This window comes from Jaculus jaculus, chromosome 4 (genome assembly GCF_020740685.1).
Source record: "Jaculus jaculus isolate mJacJac1 chromosome 4, mJacJac1.mat.Y.cur, whole genome shotgun sequence".
Classification (NCBI taxonomy): domain Eukaryota; kingdom Metazoa; phylum Chordata; class Mammalia; order Rodentia; family Dipodidae; genus Jaculus; species Jaculus jaculus.
The window spans coordinates 10,284,156-10,302,714 of NC_059105.1; the positions used below are offsets into that span (position 1 = coordinate 10,284,156).

Genomic DNA, 18,559 nt, shown 5'->3' on the forward strand with positions numbered 1-18,559 from the left:
ATAGGCATATAAGATAGGCAAAACAAACATTTGCTGATAATAAACTCAAAGGAATTAATTTTAAATGATTAAAAGACAATTTTATCACACATAAAATATCATTTATTAAAGATCAAGCTAAATTACATACTAATGAGATTGCTTATTTTCACATATAGAATTTAATTTGGGCTGGGGAGATTACCGAGTGGTTAAAGGTGCTTGCTCCTCAAACCTGGCAAGTGGAGTTTGGAACCCCAGCATCCATGTTAAAGCAGATGTGCAGTGACTGATGGTCTCGTAACAACACAGCTGTGGCAGTGGGAGGTGGGTCAGGAGACTCCCAGAGCTCGTGCGCCACCTAGTGCGGCCTTCTCAGTGACGTGCAGCAGGAAGGGAGTCCACGTCTTTTTTTTTTTTTTTTAAAGTCATGGCAGGTTTCTTTTTTTTTTTTTTTTTTTAATTTTTTATTTATTTGAGAGCGACAGACACAGAGAGAAAGATAGAGGGAGAGAGAGAGAATGGGCGCGCCAGGGCTTCCAGCCTCTGCAAACGAACTCCAGACGCGTGCGCCCCCTTGTGCATCTGGCTAACGTGGGACCTGGGGAACCGAGCCTCGAACCAGGGTCCTTAGGCTTCACAGGCAAGCGCTTAACCGCTAAGCCATCTCTCCAGCCCGAGTCCATGTCTTAAACGAGGTGCAAGGAGAGGCCCGACAACCTGACTGTCTTCTGACCTCCACACGTGTGCTCACGTGCACATGTGCATGCACGTGGCGCGCACACACACACACACACACACACACACACATGCACACATCACATAGGTATAATAGCTACTGCAGTTTGAAGAACATTTTCAGTGTGTTTTAGTTAATTGATGATTTGATTTTATAATTACTAATACTGAGAATGCTGCTTCACAGAAATTTGTGACACAAAATGATTTATAAACAGTTTGTAAAATCAAACAATCTAGCACAATATAATCTAATGATAACTGATTTGATACTTAGATGATGAGGAGTGACAGGAAAATATTTAGTCTTGTTAGCTGGGCGCAGTGTTAAACACAGTAATCCTAGCACTTGCGAGGCTGAAGCAGGAGAACTGTGAGATCACAAAGTCTTCTCTTCTGTAACTGAGCTGTTAGTTACGTTTGTAAGAGCAGAAGTTGTATGCATACACTGACGTTCACTATAGTTCAGTGCCGCGTTGTTGCAGGCAGTGATCACTGGCAGTGCGTGATGTGGCGGCCTGCACAGTGCAGAGCCGTGTGGCAAAGCCCGGGCAACAGTGAACTTGTCATGCAACACAGGTGCACACGACCAGAGATATGGAAGGTGCATTTTGTCTTGGATTTTGAAGTGATTTTTGGTGTGCGTTCAGAAACCTTGCGCTGTTGCCAGATTGTTGGTAGCCTCCACATTCAGTTAGGTGACTCTTTGTGGTCTGTGACCCACATCTAAGCAGCTGTAGCTTATGATGTTATTTGGCTTTGCTTATTGTTAGTTTCTTTTTCTTAGACAGGGTTTCACACTGTAGCCCAAGTTTTCCTGGAACTCACAGCTGTCCTCATGCTTCAACCCCCCAAGTGCTGAGATTGTAGGCATGAGCCACCAAGTCCAGACTACTACTACTTTTTTAACCTCTGGGGTGCTGTTAATATGCTACAAGAATTGAGAACAACCGAAGTAGAAGTCCCATGTTCATATTTATGTTGAATTCATACTCAAGCAAGTATAGGAAAAGATTAGTGGGGGAGTATTACAAAGGGCCTGCCTCCTGGTATCAGTGTTCTGTAGCCTTAGCAGTGAAAACAGATTAAACAGTCACTTAAGAATATAAGTATTTGGCTAGAGTTGCTAAGGGTTTACTGGACTTATTTGTCCTTTGAAAGAACCAACTCCTTGTTCCATTGATTCTTTGTCTTGCTGTTTGTATGTCATTGATTTCTGCCCCAATTTTTGTTATTTCTTTCCATGTACTGATTTTTGGTTTGTCTTGCTCTTGCTTTTCTTTTTATAAGGCCTTAATGTGAAGCATTAAGTTATTTATTTTCAACCTTTCTAAAAAAAAAAAAAAAGAATATAAGTAACAAGTAGAAATAGTAAGTATCATTTGGGACAAGCAACTGTTATCCATGGCCTGATTTTCTTGTGATTTTGGTTCGCTTGTCTAAAAAGTTTTGTGGTGGTTTACATTTTGTTTAGAATGACTTGAAGAAACCAGTCTAAGTCACTATCACTCTAGAAAATGACTGACTGAGTTGTGTTCTCCTCTCTCCCCAGTAGGAGGTGACATCTGATAAAGACATAAACATATTACTTTATATTTGTATATTTTATGTGCTATTTTTATCTGTATATAAGCTCTCTGTGATTTAGAACATTTTAATTTTTTGGTATTTCTTTTTTTAAAAAATCAGATTAATATATCAGAACTGTAGTAGAAATAAACTAATTTTGTTTGACCTAATTTCTTTTCAGACTGACAACCACCTTAAACATTACTTACATATCCTTGAAAATAAACCTCTGTACCCCGTTATCTATGATAGCAATGGTGTTGTCCTTTCAATGCCTCCAATCATAAATGGTGAGTTATGGATTTTTCTGTTTTTCCTTTTTCTGTCCTTTTAATTTTTTTATTATTGCCAACTTCCATAATTGTAGCCAGTAAACCATGATAACTCCCCCCACACACTTTTCCCTTCACAACTCCACTCTCCATCATATCCCCTCCCTCTCTCAATTAGTCTCTCTTTTATTTGGATGTCATGATCTTTTCCTCCTATTATGATGGTCTTGTGTAGGTAGTGTCAGGCACTGTGAAGTTATGGATATCCAGGCCATTTTTGTGTGGAGGAGCACGTTGTAAGTAGAGTCCTACCCTTCCTTTGGCTCTTACATTGATTCCGCCACCTCTTCTGCAATGGACCCTGAGCCATGGGAGGTGTGACAGAGATGTTTCAGTGCTGAACACTCCTCTGTCACTTCATAGCACCCATGGTGCTTTCTGAATCATCCCAGAGATCACTACCATCTGGAAAGAAAAGCTTCTCTAACCAAAAGTGAGAGTAGCATTAAAATATGGGTATGAACATTAAGAAATGTGCTACCAGGCAGTTTGGTGAGCATAATATGCATTTAGCCAGACATCAGCAGGCATTACATACCTAGGGCTCATAACTTTCCCATTGTAGGCATGTATTCCCTCCCTATGTGGCGTGAGCCTGTGTTTTCTTGCTTAAGCGTTTCTGACTAGACTTGGCTGAAGTAAAGTTCAACAATTTTTCATCTGAATCTCAGGTCTTTTGTAGATTGTATTTTAATACTTCTTTTTATTCATTTTTTTTGTGCTTTGAGTTTAACTGTAATTTTCATGTAATTAATGTATAAGTATTTACAATTGTGTAAATTATACATTTAGTTTATATACTAGTCTTTGGGATCTGTTACATTCTTCTAAAGGGTACTGATATTTTAATTGTTTATTAAAATGTTTTTATTTAGTTATAAGAGAGAATGAATATGGGCATGCCAGGGCTTCTTGCTGCTGCAGATGATCTTCAGACACATACACTACTTTGGGCATTTGGCTTTGAATGGGTACTGGGGAATTGAACCTCAGGCCAGTAGGTTTTGCAAACAAGTACCTTTAACTACTCCCTATTTTACTTAAAAAAAATTCATTTATTTATTTATGAGAGAGATAGACAGGTAGAGAGAATGGGCACACCAGGGCCTCTAGCCATTGCATATGAACTCCAGACACATGTGCCCTGTTGTGCATCTGGCTTATGTGGGTCCTGGGGAATTGAGCCCGGGTCCTTAGGCTTTGCAGGCAAATGCTGTAACCACTAAGCCATTTCCCCAGTCCCTTTACTTCTTTCTTATGCAGCGGGGGGAGAGAATTGGTGCGCCAGGGCTTCCATCTACTGCAATCAAACTCCAGATGTGTGTGCATCTTGTGCACATGTGCAACCTGGCACGCTTATGTTGCTTTGTGCTGCTGTAGAACATGGGTGCTTAGGCTTCACAGGCAAGTGTTTTGCCTGCTAAGTTATCTTTCCAGCCCAGTATTTTATTTTTAACAGTAATTTTCTTTAATTTCAAACTTATCTATAGCTTTTTTAAAAAAAATTATTTATTTTATTTACTTATTTGTGACAGACAGAGAGAGAATAGGCATTCCAGGGCCTCCAGCTACTGCAAATGAACTCCAGACACACATGCCACTTTGTGCATCTGGCTTATGTGGGACCTGGAGAATCAAACCTGGGTTCTTAGGGTTCTTAGGCATATACCTTAACTGCTCCAGATCTAGATGCAGCTCTTAACCTTGTTGTAATAACATGGGCCTCAGCATTCTCCAGGTCTAGATGCAACTCTTAACCTGGTTGCTGAACAGCTTGTGGTCATGGTCAGACAGCCTCGTTTTTCTCAATCTTAGTTGCTTTGTCTGCAGTTACATCACATGATTATAGTGAAGAGTAGATGAGGCATCATTTTGGGGGAAGGCATGCTATTTTATCTGTATTCTCCAGTTTATGGGATATTAAGAGTTGTATATTCCTGCGCCAAGCATAGTATCTCATGCCTGTAATCCCAGCATGTGGGACGCTGAGGCAGGAGTATTGCTATGAGTTTGAGGTCAGCCTGGACTAACAAGACCCTATCTCAAGAAAGTAAACGAAAAGAAAAGTTGCCTGTGCATGTGACTCTGAGGTATTAGGTATGTTCCAGATGCAGAATGTTGCTAGTGCTTTGTTGGGCTGTGGAGCACTCTTGTGGTTCTGAAGGTGCTTGGTGTTATTTGTTTTCAGGAAATCATTCAAAAATCACAGTAAATACCAGAAATGTATTCATTGAATGCACAGGAACTGACTTTACCAAGGTAAATACTATTTTTAACCAATTTTTGTATTGTCAGGCAGGATACATTTAATTCTTGGCCAAGACTGTGATGAAAATTCATGTTTATTATAGATGGGAACATATTTTAGAAACTTACAAAAGTAAAAAGACATACATCATCCATACACTGCAGTGCTTTCATTAATCTGACAGATGCTTAATGAACATTTAATGTTCTCCAGGGCTAGAAATGGAAAGAGTTACATTCCTTGACTTCAAAGAGCTCCCGGCCTACAGGGAGAGTGAGCTGTGTACGTAACTGTAAGATAGAGACTGGGGGGTCCCTAAGGAAAGTTTTTCTTCAACAATGAACCGGCTGTGGTGTGTGTGGTGGTATATTCCTGTAACCCCAATACTGGGGAAATGAAGGCAGGAGGATCTGGAGTTCAGTGTCATCTTTGGCTCCTTAGCAAGTTCAAAGCCTTGTGCTGCATGAGACCTTTGTCTGGAAAAAAGAAAAAGAAAGAAGTGGCGATAATGAAGATTTTCTTATACTGACATGAAGGCTTGAGCCTGTAATCCCAGCATTTGGGAGGCAGAGGTAGGAGGATCACCATGAGTTCAAGGCCACCGTGAGATTACATAGTGAATTCCAAATGGTCAGTCTGGGCTAGAGTGAGAGTGTACCTCAAAAAAACCACACATGCACACAAAAAACTGACTCAAACTTAGATGGCCCTTTCCACCCATCAGGCACTATTATGCATGTTTTTGTGTACATTATTGCATTTAATTCTCATCGTTAGGAGAGAGTAGAATTATCATTACCTCCTTTTAGCAGGTAAGAACATTGAGATGCAGAGAGAGTAAGTAGCTTGTCCACAGTCATACCATTAGCAGTACTTGATCCAGGACTCAAGCAGTCTGGCTTCAGAGGCTTGAAATTGATAACATTTACTCCAGTAACTAGCCATTTGTCTTTCTTGAAACCCTTTAATCCAGGGTTGGGGGTGGGGGAACGAAATGATTTGTCTCAGTCATGGATTGTGACTCTGCGAGAATTGCCCAAATACAGAACACCTGAAGAGAAGAATAGGCCTACTCATAAAGGTTTATCCCATTTCCTGTCTTAGGATGTATATATAAAGACCCATTTTTAGTTGTTTGAGGACTAAATTATATCAAGTCTTACCATCTGAGTACAGAGAGAATATATTTGTAAGTTACCATAATATTTGCTTTTTTTTCTCTTACAGGCAAAAATCGTCCTTGATATTATCGTTACCATGTTCAGTGAATATTGTGAAAATCGATTTACGTAAGTGAATTCAGCATCTTTACTGATAGCCTCTGTTTTAAAGCCAAGGCACTAAGGCTCTGTGTGCTAAATGCAGCAGTGGAAATGCAGTTCCTGTTACTGGAACAGTGTTTGTTTAGGGAGATAAGACAGACCTAAGTAATGTTGAACGTAAAAAGGAATAACTCTTTGAAAGTTTGCGTATTGTTTTGCGTGAGACCAATCTGGGAAGGCTTCAAGGAGCCATGACATGTAATTCCCATTTAGTGACTAGTGGACTTGAGAAGGTAAAGATGGAGCCAGCATAAATAAGAGCAAAGCATATCCCTATCTCAGTGAGATTTTTTTGTTATGTGTGTGGGGGGTGTGTGCATGTGATAAGTGCTCATATGCTTGGGTGCTGTGCACAGGGTGCTGAGGGCAGAAGTTGATGTTGGGTGTCTTCCTCGATGGTTCTGTTTTATTTGCTGAGGCAGAGTTTCTCCCTTGAACCCAGAGCTTGCTGATTAGCTAGTCTAGCCAGCCAGCTTGCCCTGGGAAGTCCCCTTTTTCTGCCTTGTAAGTTCTGGGATTATAAGCGGACTGCCTCAAACATCTGGCCTTGACATGGGTTCTGGGTTTTCAGATGCTGCTTATCATGCTTGTGTGGCAAGTGACATATCCACTGAGCCACAGCACCAGCCCTACGGGGCTACAGTCTTTACTATGTACTGGCATCGCAGCTTATTGACTGTGTACCTACCTGTAAAGAACAAGTGGAATTATGTGTACTCGATCTTTTTTTGGTTTTTCGAGGTAGGGTCTTATTCTAGTTCAGGCTGACCTGAACTTCACTACTGTAGTCTCAGGCTAGCCTCATACTCATAGTGGTACTTCTATCTTGGTCTCCTGAGTACTGGAATTAAAGGTGTGCACCACTACACCTGGCCAGTTTTTTTTTGTTTGTTTGTTTGTGCATGTGCATGTATGTGTGTGTGTGGGGGGGTGTATGCACATGTATGTGCTCTTGCTGCACCCCACATGTTTGCCAGAGTGGCACATTGGATGTCTTGCTCTGTCACTCTTCTGCCTGGTCTTGTTTTGAGCTGGAGTTTTTTCTCCATTTACTGAGCTTGTAGGGCTCCATTGATTTTTGGGTCTGCACCCTTGTGGGACTGGCGTTATGGGTGTGTATGGCCATACATAGTTGTTTTACGTGGTGTTCCAGTCGATTTCACGTTGCTGGCAGAAAACATCTGACCAAAAGCAGCTTGCTGGAGGGAAGAGTTTATTTTGGTCTATAGACTCAAGGGGAAGCTCCATGGTGACGGGGAAACAATAGCAGGAGCAGAGGGTGGACATCACCTCCTGGACAACATTAGATGGACAACAGCAACAGGAGAGTGTGCCAAACACTTGCAAGGGGAAGCTGGTTGTAACACCTATGAGCCTCCATTAACAATACACAGCCTCTAGGAGGCTTCACTTCTCAGGCCCTTATGCTTGCTCGGGAAGCTCTCCTAATGGCTCTGCCATCTCTCCAGCCCTGTTTTGCTTTTTGTTTTGTTTGTTTTGAGGTAGGATCTCACTCTAGCCCAGGCTGACCTGGAATTCACTATGAGTCTCAGGGTGGCCTCGAACTCTTGGCAATCCTCCTACCTCTGCCTTCCAAGTTCTGGGAGTAAAGGTGTGCGCCACCATGGCCAGCTGTTTTGCTTTCTAAATTTGTATTACAAGGGCATGGCAGTTAGCCTTCATTCCGTAACAGTACAATAGCCGGGTTAATACCAGTGTTGTCCAGGGGTCCATGTAGGATACATTTGTCATACTACTGGGAAATAAACTTCCCTGGTGGACATTGTCTAAAGGGCACTGGGGGAGCCTCAGCGTATGGAATGGTAAGGTAATGCTGTATATATAGTGTAAGTGCTAGATTATGTAGACTGAATGCATCAGCTAGAACTGTGGACCAGACCAGTTATTAGCTATGCATTTAAAAAATTTATGGGACATTTCTAAAGCATTTTGTTTCCTTTTATTATTATTTTTAGGGTCGAAGCAGCTGAGGTCGTTTCACCTAACGGAAAATCAAGTGTCTTTCCAGTAAGTACTCAAGAGACAGGGACAGCAGTGTTACTTGTACTTGTCACTCTGCTAACTGGTTTGTCTACCCAGCCGCCCGTATGGCAGGTGCTGTCCTGTGTGCCTCGTGTGGATTCAGACCAAACAATAACCATGTTAGGATGGGTGTTGTTACTGTGCCTTTCTGCGGGAAGAACCTGAAACTGTGAGGTGTTAAATTGGTTGCCTGTTACTAAGTGGTGTAGTTAGGATTTAAGTCTGGCTGTAGCTGCCAACACAGTGTTACACAGAAACCTTTCATGACCAGAATTCTCACGATTTATTCTCTTATTCACTAGTTAACTGGGTAATTTATAGTGAAGATTTCTGAGCCCTGCAAATGTAATTAGTCTGTTCACACTTTAATAATAGTTGTGAAGGCCATTACTAATAAATAGTTCCAAATATATTAATAATACTTAATAAGCACAGTTCTGGTCATAACAGGAACTTGGTAAAAATCTGAACTATTACCACTCTTTTTGTAGTTTTCTGAGACAGGGCCTTGCTTTTGCCTTGCATTCAGGCTGGCCTTGAATTGATCTTCCAGTTTTCACCTCCCCAGGGCTGGGACTGCAGGAGTCGATCACCACCCCCAGCTTGATGGCCTTGCTAACATGGGACATTAGGGGCTGGAGGAATAGCTCTGTAGTCAAGGGTTTGTCTAGCATGCACAGGGTCTTGCATTCAGTCTTCAGTGCTACCAAAAAAAAAAAAAAGAAAAGAAAAGAAAACATCAAATGTAGCGACTCAGCTGATTCTGACTTCGTGAGACCATTCTCTGATCAGCTTGTGTTCCTTTGGACTTTGCACTTTCCATTGTTCCCTGTTGGCTATAAAGTTAATTTCGAGACAAAAGTGGTTTCTGTAATAAGTAGATAAAACCTGACAAGATCCAAACCTTTCCCTTCCTAAAAATGTTAGTGTTAAGCATTGTACTTTATGTATAACTGAAGTTATATTTTCAGTGTCAGTCCCCCCCCCCCCCACACACACCTTTGGGCCTAAGGACGTTTTATTTATGCCAGCAAGGGAGTGGTGAGGTTGGAAGTAAGGAAGGAGGGGGGCTAGAGGGTTTGAATTCAGTCGGAGCTTGGAGGGGAGGCACATAAAACCCTTTGTCATCTGTTACTTCGTACATTGTCTTCTAGCCTTTCATGCTCTTCTATGACTATAAGAAGACATACTTCTTTACCAGGAATTATGTAATCCTAGTTGACACAACTTTTTTTTCTACTATATTTTGTACCTCAGGTACAGAATCACAGAGTAAATAATTCAGTGATTCTTCATTTCTGCATGCATGGCAGGGCCTCTTACCTCTGCAAATAACTCATAGAGATATTCAGCCAGGTGTTGGTGTTCCTGTTGTAACAGTCAGTGCCAAAGTCCAGAGCCTCACGTCGCTACTGCTTGGCACTTCCCCTGGGCCTCTCCACTTCCTGCACACTTGTCGGCCGTCGTTGCTGCTAACACCAGAGCCTGCCCTGTCACAGTGTCCGGGTGGCGCCGGTGCTTCTGCAGTTTGAGCAGTCCCAGGCCCTTACTTGGACCAAAGTACTTTTTTTTGGTTTTACAAGGTAGGGTCTGGTTCTAGCCCAGGCTGACCTGGAATTCCCTATGCAGTCTCAGGGTGGCCTCTAACTCAACGGTGATCCTCCTACCTCTGCTTCCCGAGTGCTGGGATTAAAGTCATGTGCCACTATGCCTGGCAAAATAGACTTTAACTTATAGCTCAATGTTATTTTGCTAGTGACATACATACTTGTGAGAATGACTTGGTTAGCACTCATGTTTCCAGAGGTACTGCATAGCCTGGGCTTTGTTCACATTTGCTCTCACCTGGATGGTACACTTAGAGATTACTTGAAGGCGAGAAGAGAGAACACTAATTACGAAATGTTTCTACCTGCCTTTGTTTCCTGGAGATGATTGCTAGCCCAGTCTTGGGGCATCATTTCATTTCCCCACTTGGGAAATGGTAAGAGAGAAAAATATATTGTTAGTTTTCCTAGTAATACAGATAGCCCATTCTGACACTTGAATTATATTTTCTTGGTCATACACACTCCTTGCATAAGCTGAGGCTGAAAATATTTATCAGGATTTATAAATAGCATTGCAATATGGTGGTAGGCAATGGGAAATGACCATCTAAAAATGAAGTGTTTGACATTTTATATTATTTCTAAGTAGTAAAAATCAGCTAGTAAGCTGGCATGTGGTGCACGCCTTTAATCCCAGCACACAGGAGGCAGAGGTAGGAGGATTGCCATGAGTTTGAGGCCACCCTGAGATTACAGAGTGATTTCCAGGTCAGCGTGAGCTAGAGGAAGACCCTACATTGAAAAAGAAAAAAAAAAAATCATCTAGTAAGTAGATGAATTTGTTAGCACAAATTAGTTCTGTAATGTTTTTAAATATCAACCTTGTTTTTGATACATGGCTGTAAGAACAGTTCTTGGCTGAGTAACAAAATCACATCAGCTAATTGAGTTAGAATCTCAGGCTGCATCTGATGAGGAAATATCTCAGCTTTCAAACTCTTTTCTTTAAGGAACTGGCCTACCGAAAGGAGATGGTGAGAGCTGATTTAATAAACAAGAAAGTTGGAATCAGGTATGTTCTGAAACCTTCATTTAGTTATTTACTATTGGAGAGAATTCAAGCACAAAGTACAGAAGAAGCTGTTACATTTTCCTGGAAGAATGCTTGGAGTGGGTTTGATGGCCTTCAGAGAAAGTTAAGGACAATAGTGTATCAGTTAGAATATTTGATGTCTAATAGAATTCAGTGAAAGGTTACTGTGTTAGTTGGTAGCATATTTTAAAGGAAAATGTAAACAAGTTTTATATAAGATCCACTGAAGTTTATGGTTCTACAATTTTTATGTTTTTAGAGAAACTCCAGGAAATATTGCCAAGCTTCTGACCAGGATGTTTTTGAAGTCAGAAGTCATAGGTGATGGCAATCAGATTGAGATCGAAATCCCTCCGACCAGAGCTGACATTATCCATGCTTGTGATATTATAGAAGATGCAGCTATTGCTTATGGATATAACAACATTCAGATGACTCTCCCCAAAACATACACCATAGCTAATCAAGTAAGATTGTACCCTTAAGTAAACACTCTTATTGTTCGAAGCTGATTACTGAATGCCAGGAAGGCTTCGAGAAAAACAGACCTAGGAATTAAGCAGTATTTGGACATGCTTTGCTATGAGAAGCCTTTGCTGTGGAGAGGATACAAAACAGATGCCCAACTGACTAGAGTAAGTTGAGAACCTGTGATGACTAGTTCTGTGAAGAAAGGCAGGGTTGGAGTGTAATTCCTGTTGAATCTCGAACTGGGAGAGTCGTTTTCCCAACCTGGGCCTGAAAGCAGAAACTATGTAGGAGAGGTGGTGGGTTAATATCTAGGGCATGGGTGGCATTAGCAATATGCTGGTAAAAGGGAGAGTACTTTCCTTCTAATTACATTCTGTATTAAGTCTGTTTTAAAGAAAAAAAAATAGATTTTGTTGGAATGAACAAGTGATTTTCCCCCCCTCAGTTTCCTCTTAATAAGCTCACCGAACTTCTCAGACTTGACATGGCGGCTGCTGGATTCACGGAAGCCCTTACCTTTGCTCTGGTATGTTGTAAAACAGATTCTTGTGTTCAGCTGACTGAATCCTGCATTATTTATTCTGTGATTCCTACTTGAGTTATAAAATCTAGAAGCTGTTCTAGAAGAACAGCTGTGTCAATTGCGATCACACACTTTCTGGCAAAGAAGACCCTCTTAGAAGAGCTCAGAGCCAGAAAGCCGTGTGACGGTGACGCGGGTTCGTGGTGTGATGGAGGTGCGCAGCCTCACGGTGGACTTCATACACGAGTTTATTCAGTTAGCATATTTGGTCTTCATTTGCTTGCGGCTGTGCCCACTCAGTGCTGCCCTAGTTAAGGTCTTGGGGACTGTTCCACATTAAACTAACTCTTAGTCTTTGAACGTGCTCACAAACATTTGCTTTGAGTTGCAGAGCTGACATAAAAGGCCTGAATCAGGAAATGACTGTTATTACAGAATCAGAATGAAATCTTCCTCCCCCTGCAGACTGACCATTTGAAGGATAAAATGTGCGTGCGATCTGTTGGCTTCCCTGTTGCTGAGCACATCTGTGGTGCCTGCAGCGCAGAGCTGAACTACCCGGAGGTTTTGGTGCCCCGCCCTCCCAACCCAATGCTGCGCTTCTGCCACCTGACAGCATTAAAGGGCGCATCTATCTGCCCTCAGTGCCCATTCATTCATACAACTTTATTGAGCATCTGTGTCTGCTGGGCATGGAGCTGGTGAGGAGGCCAGAAGCTGAAACATGTACCTACTTTGCACATTACATAGAACCGTGACAGGAACCTTGGCCTTTGGATGGCAAAGCAGCTATGCTGGGTTTGTGGTACCATGCCACCTAAAGATATATACATACCCATTTCCATTTGTGACCATCTGATTTTTTATGATTTGAAATCTAAAAACAGCTTGAAGAAATGTTTTATTTGTTTTTCAAGTATGTAAATGACATAGGAATCAACACATTCTCACTTTGAAGGAGTCAAACTTCACAGAACACAAAGAACCATGAAGGCCCCCATCCCCGCTTCTAATCCTAGTTTTCTCCCCAGATGAACAGAAACAACTTTCTCTTGAGTGCTGGGATTAAAAGTGTACATCACCACACCTGGCACTGTTTGGTTTTTTGAAACTAAGTCTCACTCTACCCTAGGCTGGACTAGAACTGACTCTGTAGCCAAGCTGGTTTGAGTCTTGACAATCCTCCTGCCTCAGCCTCTCAAGTGCTGGAGTGTGAGCCACTGCTCCCTGCTAGGAGTGTGTTTTCGTTTTGTACCTGAGCCTTACGCTCTTGGAGTTGAGTCTTCGGCAGGGTGGGGTTTATTACGTGTTTCCTAACACTACTGTTAGTATTTAAAAATATCTTCCATGCCTGAGGTATAGGAAGTTCAACAACCTTTTTATCACTTCCTTACTGTTCATCATCACAGCACATCAAGACTGCTCAGGGCCTATCCTCGTTAGTATAGTGGTGAGTATCCCCGCCTGTCACGCGGGAGACCAGGGTTCGATTCCCCGACGGGGAGGCCACGCGCCAGCTTTAGCCGGGCGTGGTGGTGCACGCCTTTAATCCCAGCACTTGGGAGGCAGAGGTAGGAGGATCGCCGAGAGTTCGAGGCCATCCTGAGACTACATAGTGAATTCCAGGTCAGCCTGAGCCAGAGTGAGACCCTACCTCGAAAAACCAAAAAAAAAAAAGACTGCTCAGGTGCATATCTGCACTGCTGAGTGCTGTGGAGCCATGTTCTTCCACACAGAGACAGCTATGTGTGGTAATAGATCCACCTTATTAACTGTGATTTTTTTTTCCAAATGTTTTTGTTTATTTTTATTTATTTGAAAGCAACAGAGAGAGAAAGAGGCAGATAGAGAATGGGTGTGCCAGGTCCTCCAGCCACTGCGAACGAACCCCAGACGTGTGCGCCTCCTTGTACAACTGGCTAACGTGGGTCCTGGGGAATTGAGCCTTGAACCGGGGTCCTTAGGTTTCACAGCCAAGTGCTTAACTGCTAAGCCATTTCTCCAGCTGTAAACTGTGGTTTTAATTAACTCATTCATCATGTCCAAATCTTGTTACCAAAACTACTGTGCTGTGGAGAGGCTGCTGCTTCTCAGCACGCTGCACGGCTTTCCTCGTAGCCACAGCATGTCCTAAGCTCCCAAGCTGTCTGGATGTGGTGTTGGGATCTTTCCCAAGAGTGTGGCACAGCTGTGCATGGTGACACACACCTTTAATTCTAGCACTTGGGAACTTGGGAGACTGAGGTAGGGGGATCAGAAATTCTATGCCAGCCTGGCTACGAAGCCAGTTGTAGGCTATCTTGGGCCATAGAGTAAGATTTGGCCTCAAAACAAAGAAAAACAAAAGGGAGACAGAAGTTACCAGAGAAGTCCCTGGCATGCAGTGTATTGTTTTATCATTTCACTTCTATGCTGTTCTCTCTTAAGTACTAGAAAGGTCTTCTGTTCCTTGTAAACCATTTTTAGAACAGTACAATGAGTAGTATTACGCTTATGTTGAAAAACAGTTCAATAACCTGACTGCTCCAGTATTTCACGTTGTTCTGAATGTTTTTCAAAGATAGGATCATTGTTTGTCTTTAGGAATGGTTTCCTGGTCACCATCCCTGTTGACTTTTGAGCATGTACTGTCTGTTGGGCACTGGGGATGTATTATCTCATTATTCATTATTAGATTTGTTGTATTTAATAGTTTGTGTGTGTATATACACACACACATACGTACACACATACATACATATACATAAAACATCTGCCTGCTGTCTTAGCTTCTGAGAGTGGCATTTCTCTTTGTGGTGGGTAAGAACTTAGCAGCTTGCTTGCTGAGGAGCTTCAGCACTCATGCCAGGGAAGTCACATGATGTGGTAGAACGCCGAGCAGAGCTCAGGCTACTTGAACTCCCTGTTCCACCATTGTGCCGCGAGTCAGCGTGCATTCAGCAGGGATGACATTGGTAGTCTAAACAGAAAGCCTGGGGAATACTTGAGGGAGAATTTTTCTTCCTTCCTTCCTTTCTTTCAAGTTTTTCAAATTCTTCTTCTTCTTCTAGGCTGACCTAGAATTCACTATGTAGTCTCAGGTGGCCTTGAACTCATGGCAACCCTCCTACCTCTGCTTCCCAAGTGCTGGTATTAAAGGCATGCGCCACCATGCCTGGATGGTTTTTTTGTTTGTTTGTTTGTTTGTTTTTTTAAGGTACAGTTTTGCTCTAACACAAGCTCACCTGGAATTCACCGTGTAGTTTCAGGGTGGCCTCAAACTCGAACAGTGATCCTCTTACCTCTGCTTCCTGAGTGCTGAGATTAAAGACATGTGCTACCATGCCCAGCTATTTTTATTTTTTTGTTCTTTTTTTTTTTTTAAGCTATGGTCTAACTGACCTGGAATTCACTATGTAGTCTCAGTGTGGTCCCACATTTGCCTCTTGAGCACTGGCATTAAAGGACTATACTGCCCTACCTGGCTATTTTTATTTTTATAAATATTTTATTTCTTTATTAGAGAAAGCAAGAGAGGCAGGTAGAGAGGGAATGGGCATGCCAGAGTCTCTAGCCAGTGGAAATGAACTCCAGATGCATGCACCACCATGTGCATCTGGCTTATGTGGGTACTGGGGAATTGAACCTGGGTCTTTTGGCTTTGCAGACCAATGCCTTAACCGTCAAGCCATCTGTCTAACCCTTAGAGAATTTCTGACTGGTTCCTGGGATTATTATGTGGAAGAGGTGTAAGAGAAGTTGTTACTTAAGTAGAATGTTGTGGAATGTCTACATGGGGGTCATGGAAGGTTATTTTTCAGTAAAGACGGGAAAATTTAAGTTGCAAGGAACAGCTAAGGAGTCAGGAGATTAGACTAGAAAGGTGGATGCTTGGCTGGCTCAGGAAAGACCTGCATATGGGTAATACCATTTCTACATAAACATTTTTGTCCATACTGTGGCTAGAACTCAAAGTAAATGATAACGTTAAAAGTTAAGTTGGGACTGGAGAGATGGCTTTGTGGTTAAGGTGTTTGCCGGCAAAGCCAAAGAATCCCAGTTTGATTCTCCAGGACCCACGTAAGCCTGATGCAGAAGAGGGTGCTCGCATCTGGAGTTTTTTGCAGTGGCTGGAGGCCCTGACACACCCATTTTTTTTCTCTCTTTCTGCCTTTTCCTCTCTCTCAAATAAATAAATGAAGCATATTTTCAAGTTAATTGAGCTGGGTGTGGTGGCACACATCTTTAATTCTGGTGCTTGGCGGTGGGGGAGGGGGTTCGTGCTGTGAGTTCGAGGCCAGTCTGACACTATATAGTGAACTCCAGGTCAGCTTGGGCTAGAGTGAGACCCTACCTTAAAAACCAAAAACAAAAAAAGTAGCATCTTTTTGTTAGGCTCAATAGATGAATTATTAGCTATTGAACTTTAAAAGCTAAATTTTTAGTTTACTCTTCACTTCTTGATTTATATAAGTCTGTGCATTTCTGTGAAACCATTGCATATGGATTGATAGTGTTTAAAATTAGGTAACTTTAGGCATTGATTTTCTGTGCTGGTCTGTTTTGTGTGTTATTCTTAGTGCTCCCAGGAGGATATTGCTGATAAACTTGGTTTGGATATCTCTGCTACAAAAGCAATCCACATAAGTAATCCGAAAACAGCTGAATTCCAGGTAAGAACTTCTAAGAAGATGAGGCCTGGCCCCATTTGCTTTTACCTGGATTTTCTATTTCATAATTAAGTTTTTATATACTATTGTAGGATATCATGTTACTTGTTTGAAATTAATGAGTTAAAACTTGGTTCTTGAATCTCTATAGCCACCCACATTTCTTAGCCACTCACTTTGAAATTAGCCATTACAACAGTTCTTGGCTGTTTCCCTGTATTGTTCATTAAAATCATCTAAGTTTATTGACAGTTTCTTAAAGAATTTAGGAAAACATAAGTGAGATTAATACTACTTAATAGTAGATGTTAAATTATTTATGTTGCAGATTAGCAGTATGTTAGTTACAAAAAGAGGGCACTTAAAAGTTACAGTGGGGCTGGAGAGATGGCTTAGTGGTTAAGCACTTGCCTGTGAAGCCTAAGGACCCCGGTTCGAGGCTCGGTTCCCCAGGTCCCACGTTAGCCAGATGCACAGGGGGGCGCACGTGTCTGGAGTTCGTTTGCAGAGGCTGGAAGCCCTGGCGCGCCCATTCTCTCTCTCTCCCTCTATCTGTCTTTCTCTCTGTGTCTGTTGCTCTCAAATAAATAAATAAAAAAATAAAATAAAATAAAAGTTACAGTGTCTTGGCTTAGTAAGAATTTTAGATAATCTCATCTCTTTCGTACTTGTCAACTCTCACCATTCCTTTTTTTTGCAGATGTAATTCTGTATGCTCGTTAACCTAGGCTTTACAGAAAATCTTGTCTTCTAAAATCCAGGGCAGCCTTAGAAATGGAGGAGTCTGATTCGGGGGGGAGGGGTATGATGGAGAGTGGAGTTGTGAAGGGGCAAGTGGGGGAGGAGGGAATCGTCATGGTTTATTGTCTCTAATTATGGAAGTTGTCAATAATAAAAAAATTTAAATGCTATTATAAATAATATCTAACTGATTTGAGGTAGTTTCCTTGGACCTTTGTTTTCATTTGTGTAAAAGTAAGTTCTAAGATTTAAATTTAAAAATTTTGCCAGGCATGATGTGCACACCTTTAATCCCAGCACTTGGAAGGCTGAGGTAGGAGGACCGCCATGAGTTTGTCAGTCTATGGGTAAGGGTGAGTTCTAAGTTGGCCTGGACTGGAGTGAGACCCTGCTTAAAAAAAAAAAAAAATGTAAATTTCTAGGTAGGGTCTCATTGTAGCCCAGGCTGACCTGACCTGGAATTCACTCTGTAGTCTCAGGGTGGCCTCGAACTTACGGTGATCCTCCTACCTCTGCCTCCTGAGTGCTGGGATTAAAGGCATGCGCCACCATGCCTGGCAAAAAATTCTAAATTTTAACTATAGAATTATGTACTAACTTGATAGACCTGTACTAATATTTGCAGAGTGATTTCTCAGTAAATCTTGTGTATTTTTACATGCTCATGCTAAATGTACATCCTTTTTTTTTATCAAGTGTGATAGATTTCTTATTTCTTAAGATGTAGATACCTTAACTGTTTTATATAAAGGAAAGAAAAAATCCAAAATGCATTAAATGTCTATAAATAGCTGTGGCTAGCATACTAAAGAATCAATATTTCTGCATAAGTAGACTAGAGATGCGAGACAGTGTCTGCCTCTCAGCTTTGACTGAGTCTGTGTTGCCTCTGTCTTACTGGCAGTTAAAGCTACTGAGACTAATCTGTTTACTTATTCATGAGAGAGGAGAGAGATTGCAATGAGTGACCTGCTGCCAATGAACTCCAGATGCATGCTCCACTTTGTGTATCTCGCTTTATGTGTGCACTGGAGAATTGAACCCTAAGCCAGCAGGTTTTTGCAGGCAAGTACTTTAAAAGAATGTATTTTATTTATTTATTTATTTGAGAGGGAGAAAGAGGCAGATGGAGAATGGGTACACCAGAGTCTCCAGCCACTGCAAATGCGTTCCAGATGCTTGTGTCCCTTGTGCTTCTGGCTTATGTGGGGCGGGGAATGGAACTTGGGCTTTGGAGGCTTACCTGCCTTCGCTGCTGAGCCATCTCTCCAGCCCTGGCATGTACTTTAGAGGTAAGCCTA

The 18,559-nt window shown here is 41.9% G+C and overlaps 1 protein-coding gene and 1 non-coding gene across 2 annotated transcripts in view; both read left to right on the forward strand.

Annotated features, from left to right (window-relative positions):
• Farsb (phenylalanyl-tRNA synthetase subunit beta) overlaps positions 1 to 18,559 on the forward strand; it is an 80,707-nt gene that overhangs the window by 19,038 nt on the left and 43,110 nt on the right. Inside the window, exons 7-14 of the mRNA XM_004662884.2 lie at positions 2,468 to 2,576; positions 4,807 to 4,877; positions 6,094 to 6,155; positions 8,165 to 8,216; positions 10,792 to 10,853; positions 11,134 to 11,341; positions 11,791 to 11,871; positions 16,428 to 16,520. Of these exons, the coding sequence (XP_004662941.1) occupies positions 2,468 to 2,576; positions 4,807 to 4,877; positions 6,094 to 6,155; positions 8,165 to 8,216; positions 10,792 to 10,853; positions 11,134 to 11,341; positions 11,791 to 11,871; positions 16,428 to 16,520 (738 nt within the window). The remainder of the gene's footprint in view (positions 1 to 2,467; positions 2,577 to 4,806; positions 4,878 to 6,093; positions 6,156 to 8,164; positions 8,217 to 10,791; positions 10,854 to 11,133; positions 11,342 to 11,790; positions 11,872 to 16,427; positions 16,521 to 18,559) is intronic.
• Positions 13,302 to 13,373, forward strand: Trnad-guc. Its single transcript has one exon. It is a non-coding gene; the product is annotated as a tRNA-Asp (tRNA).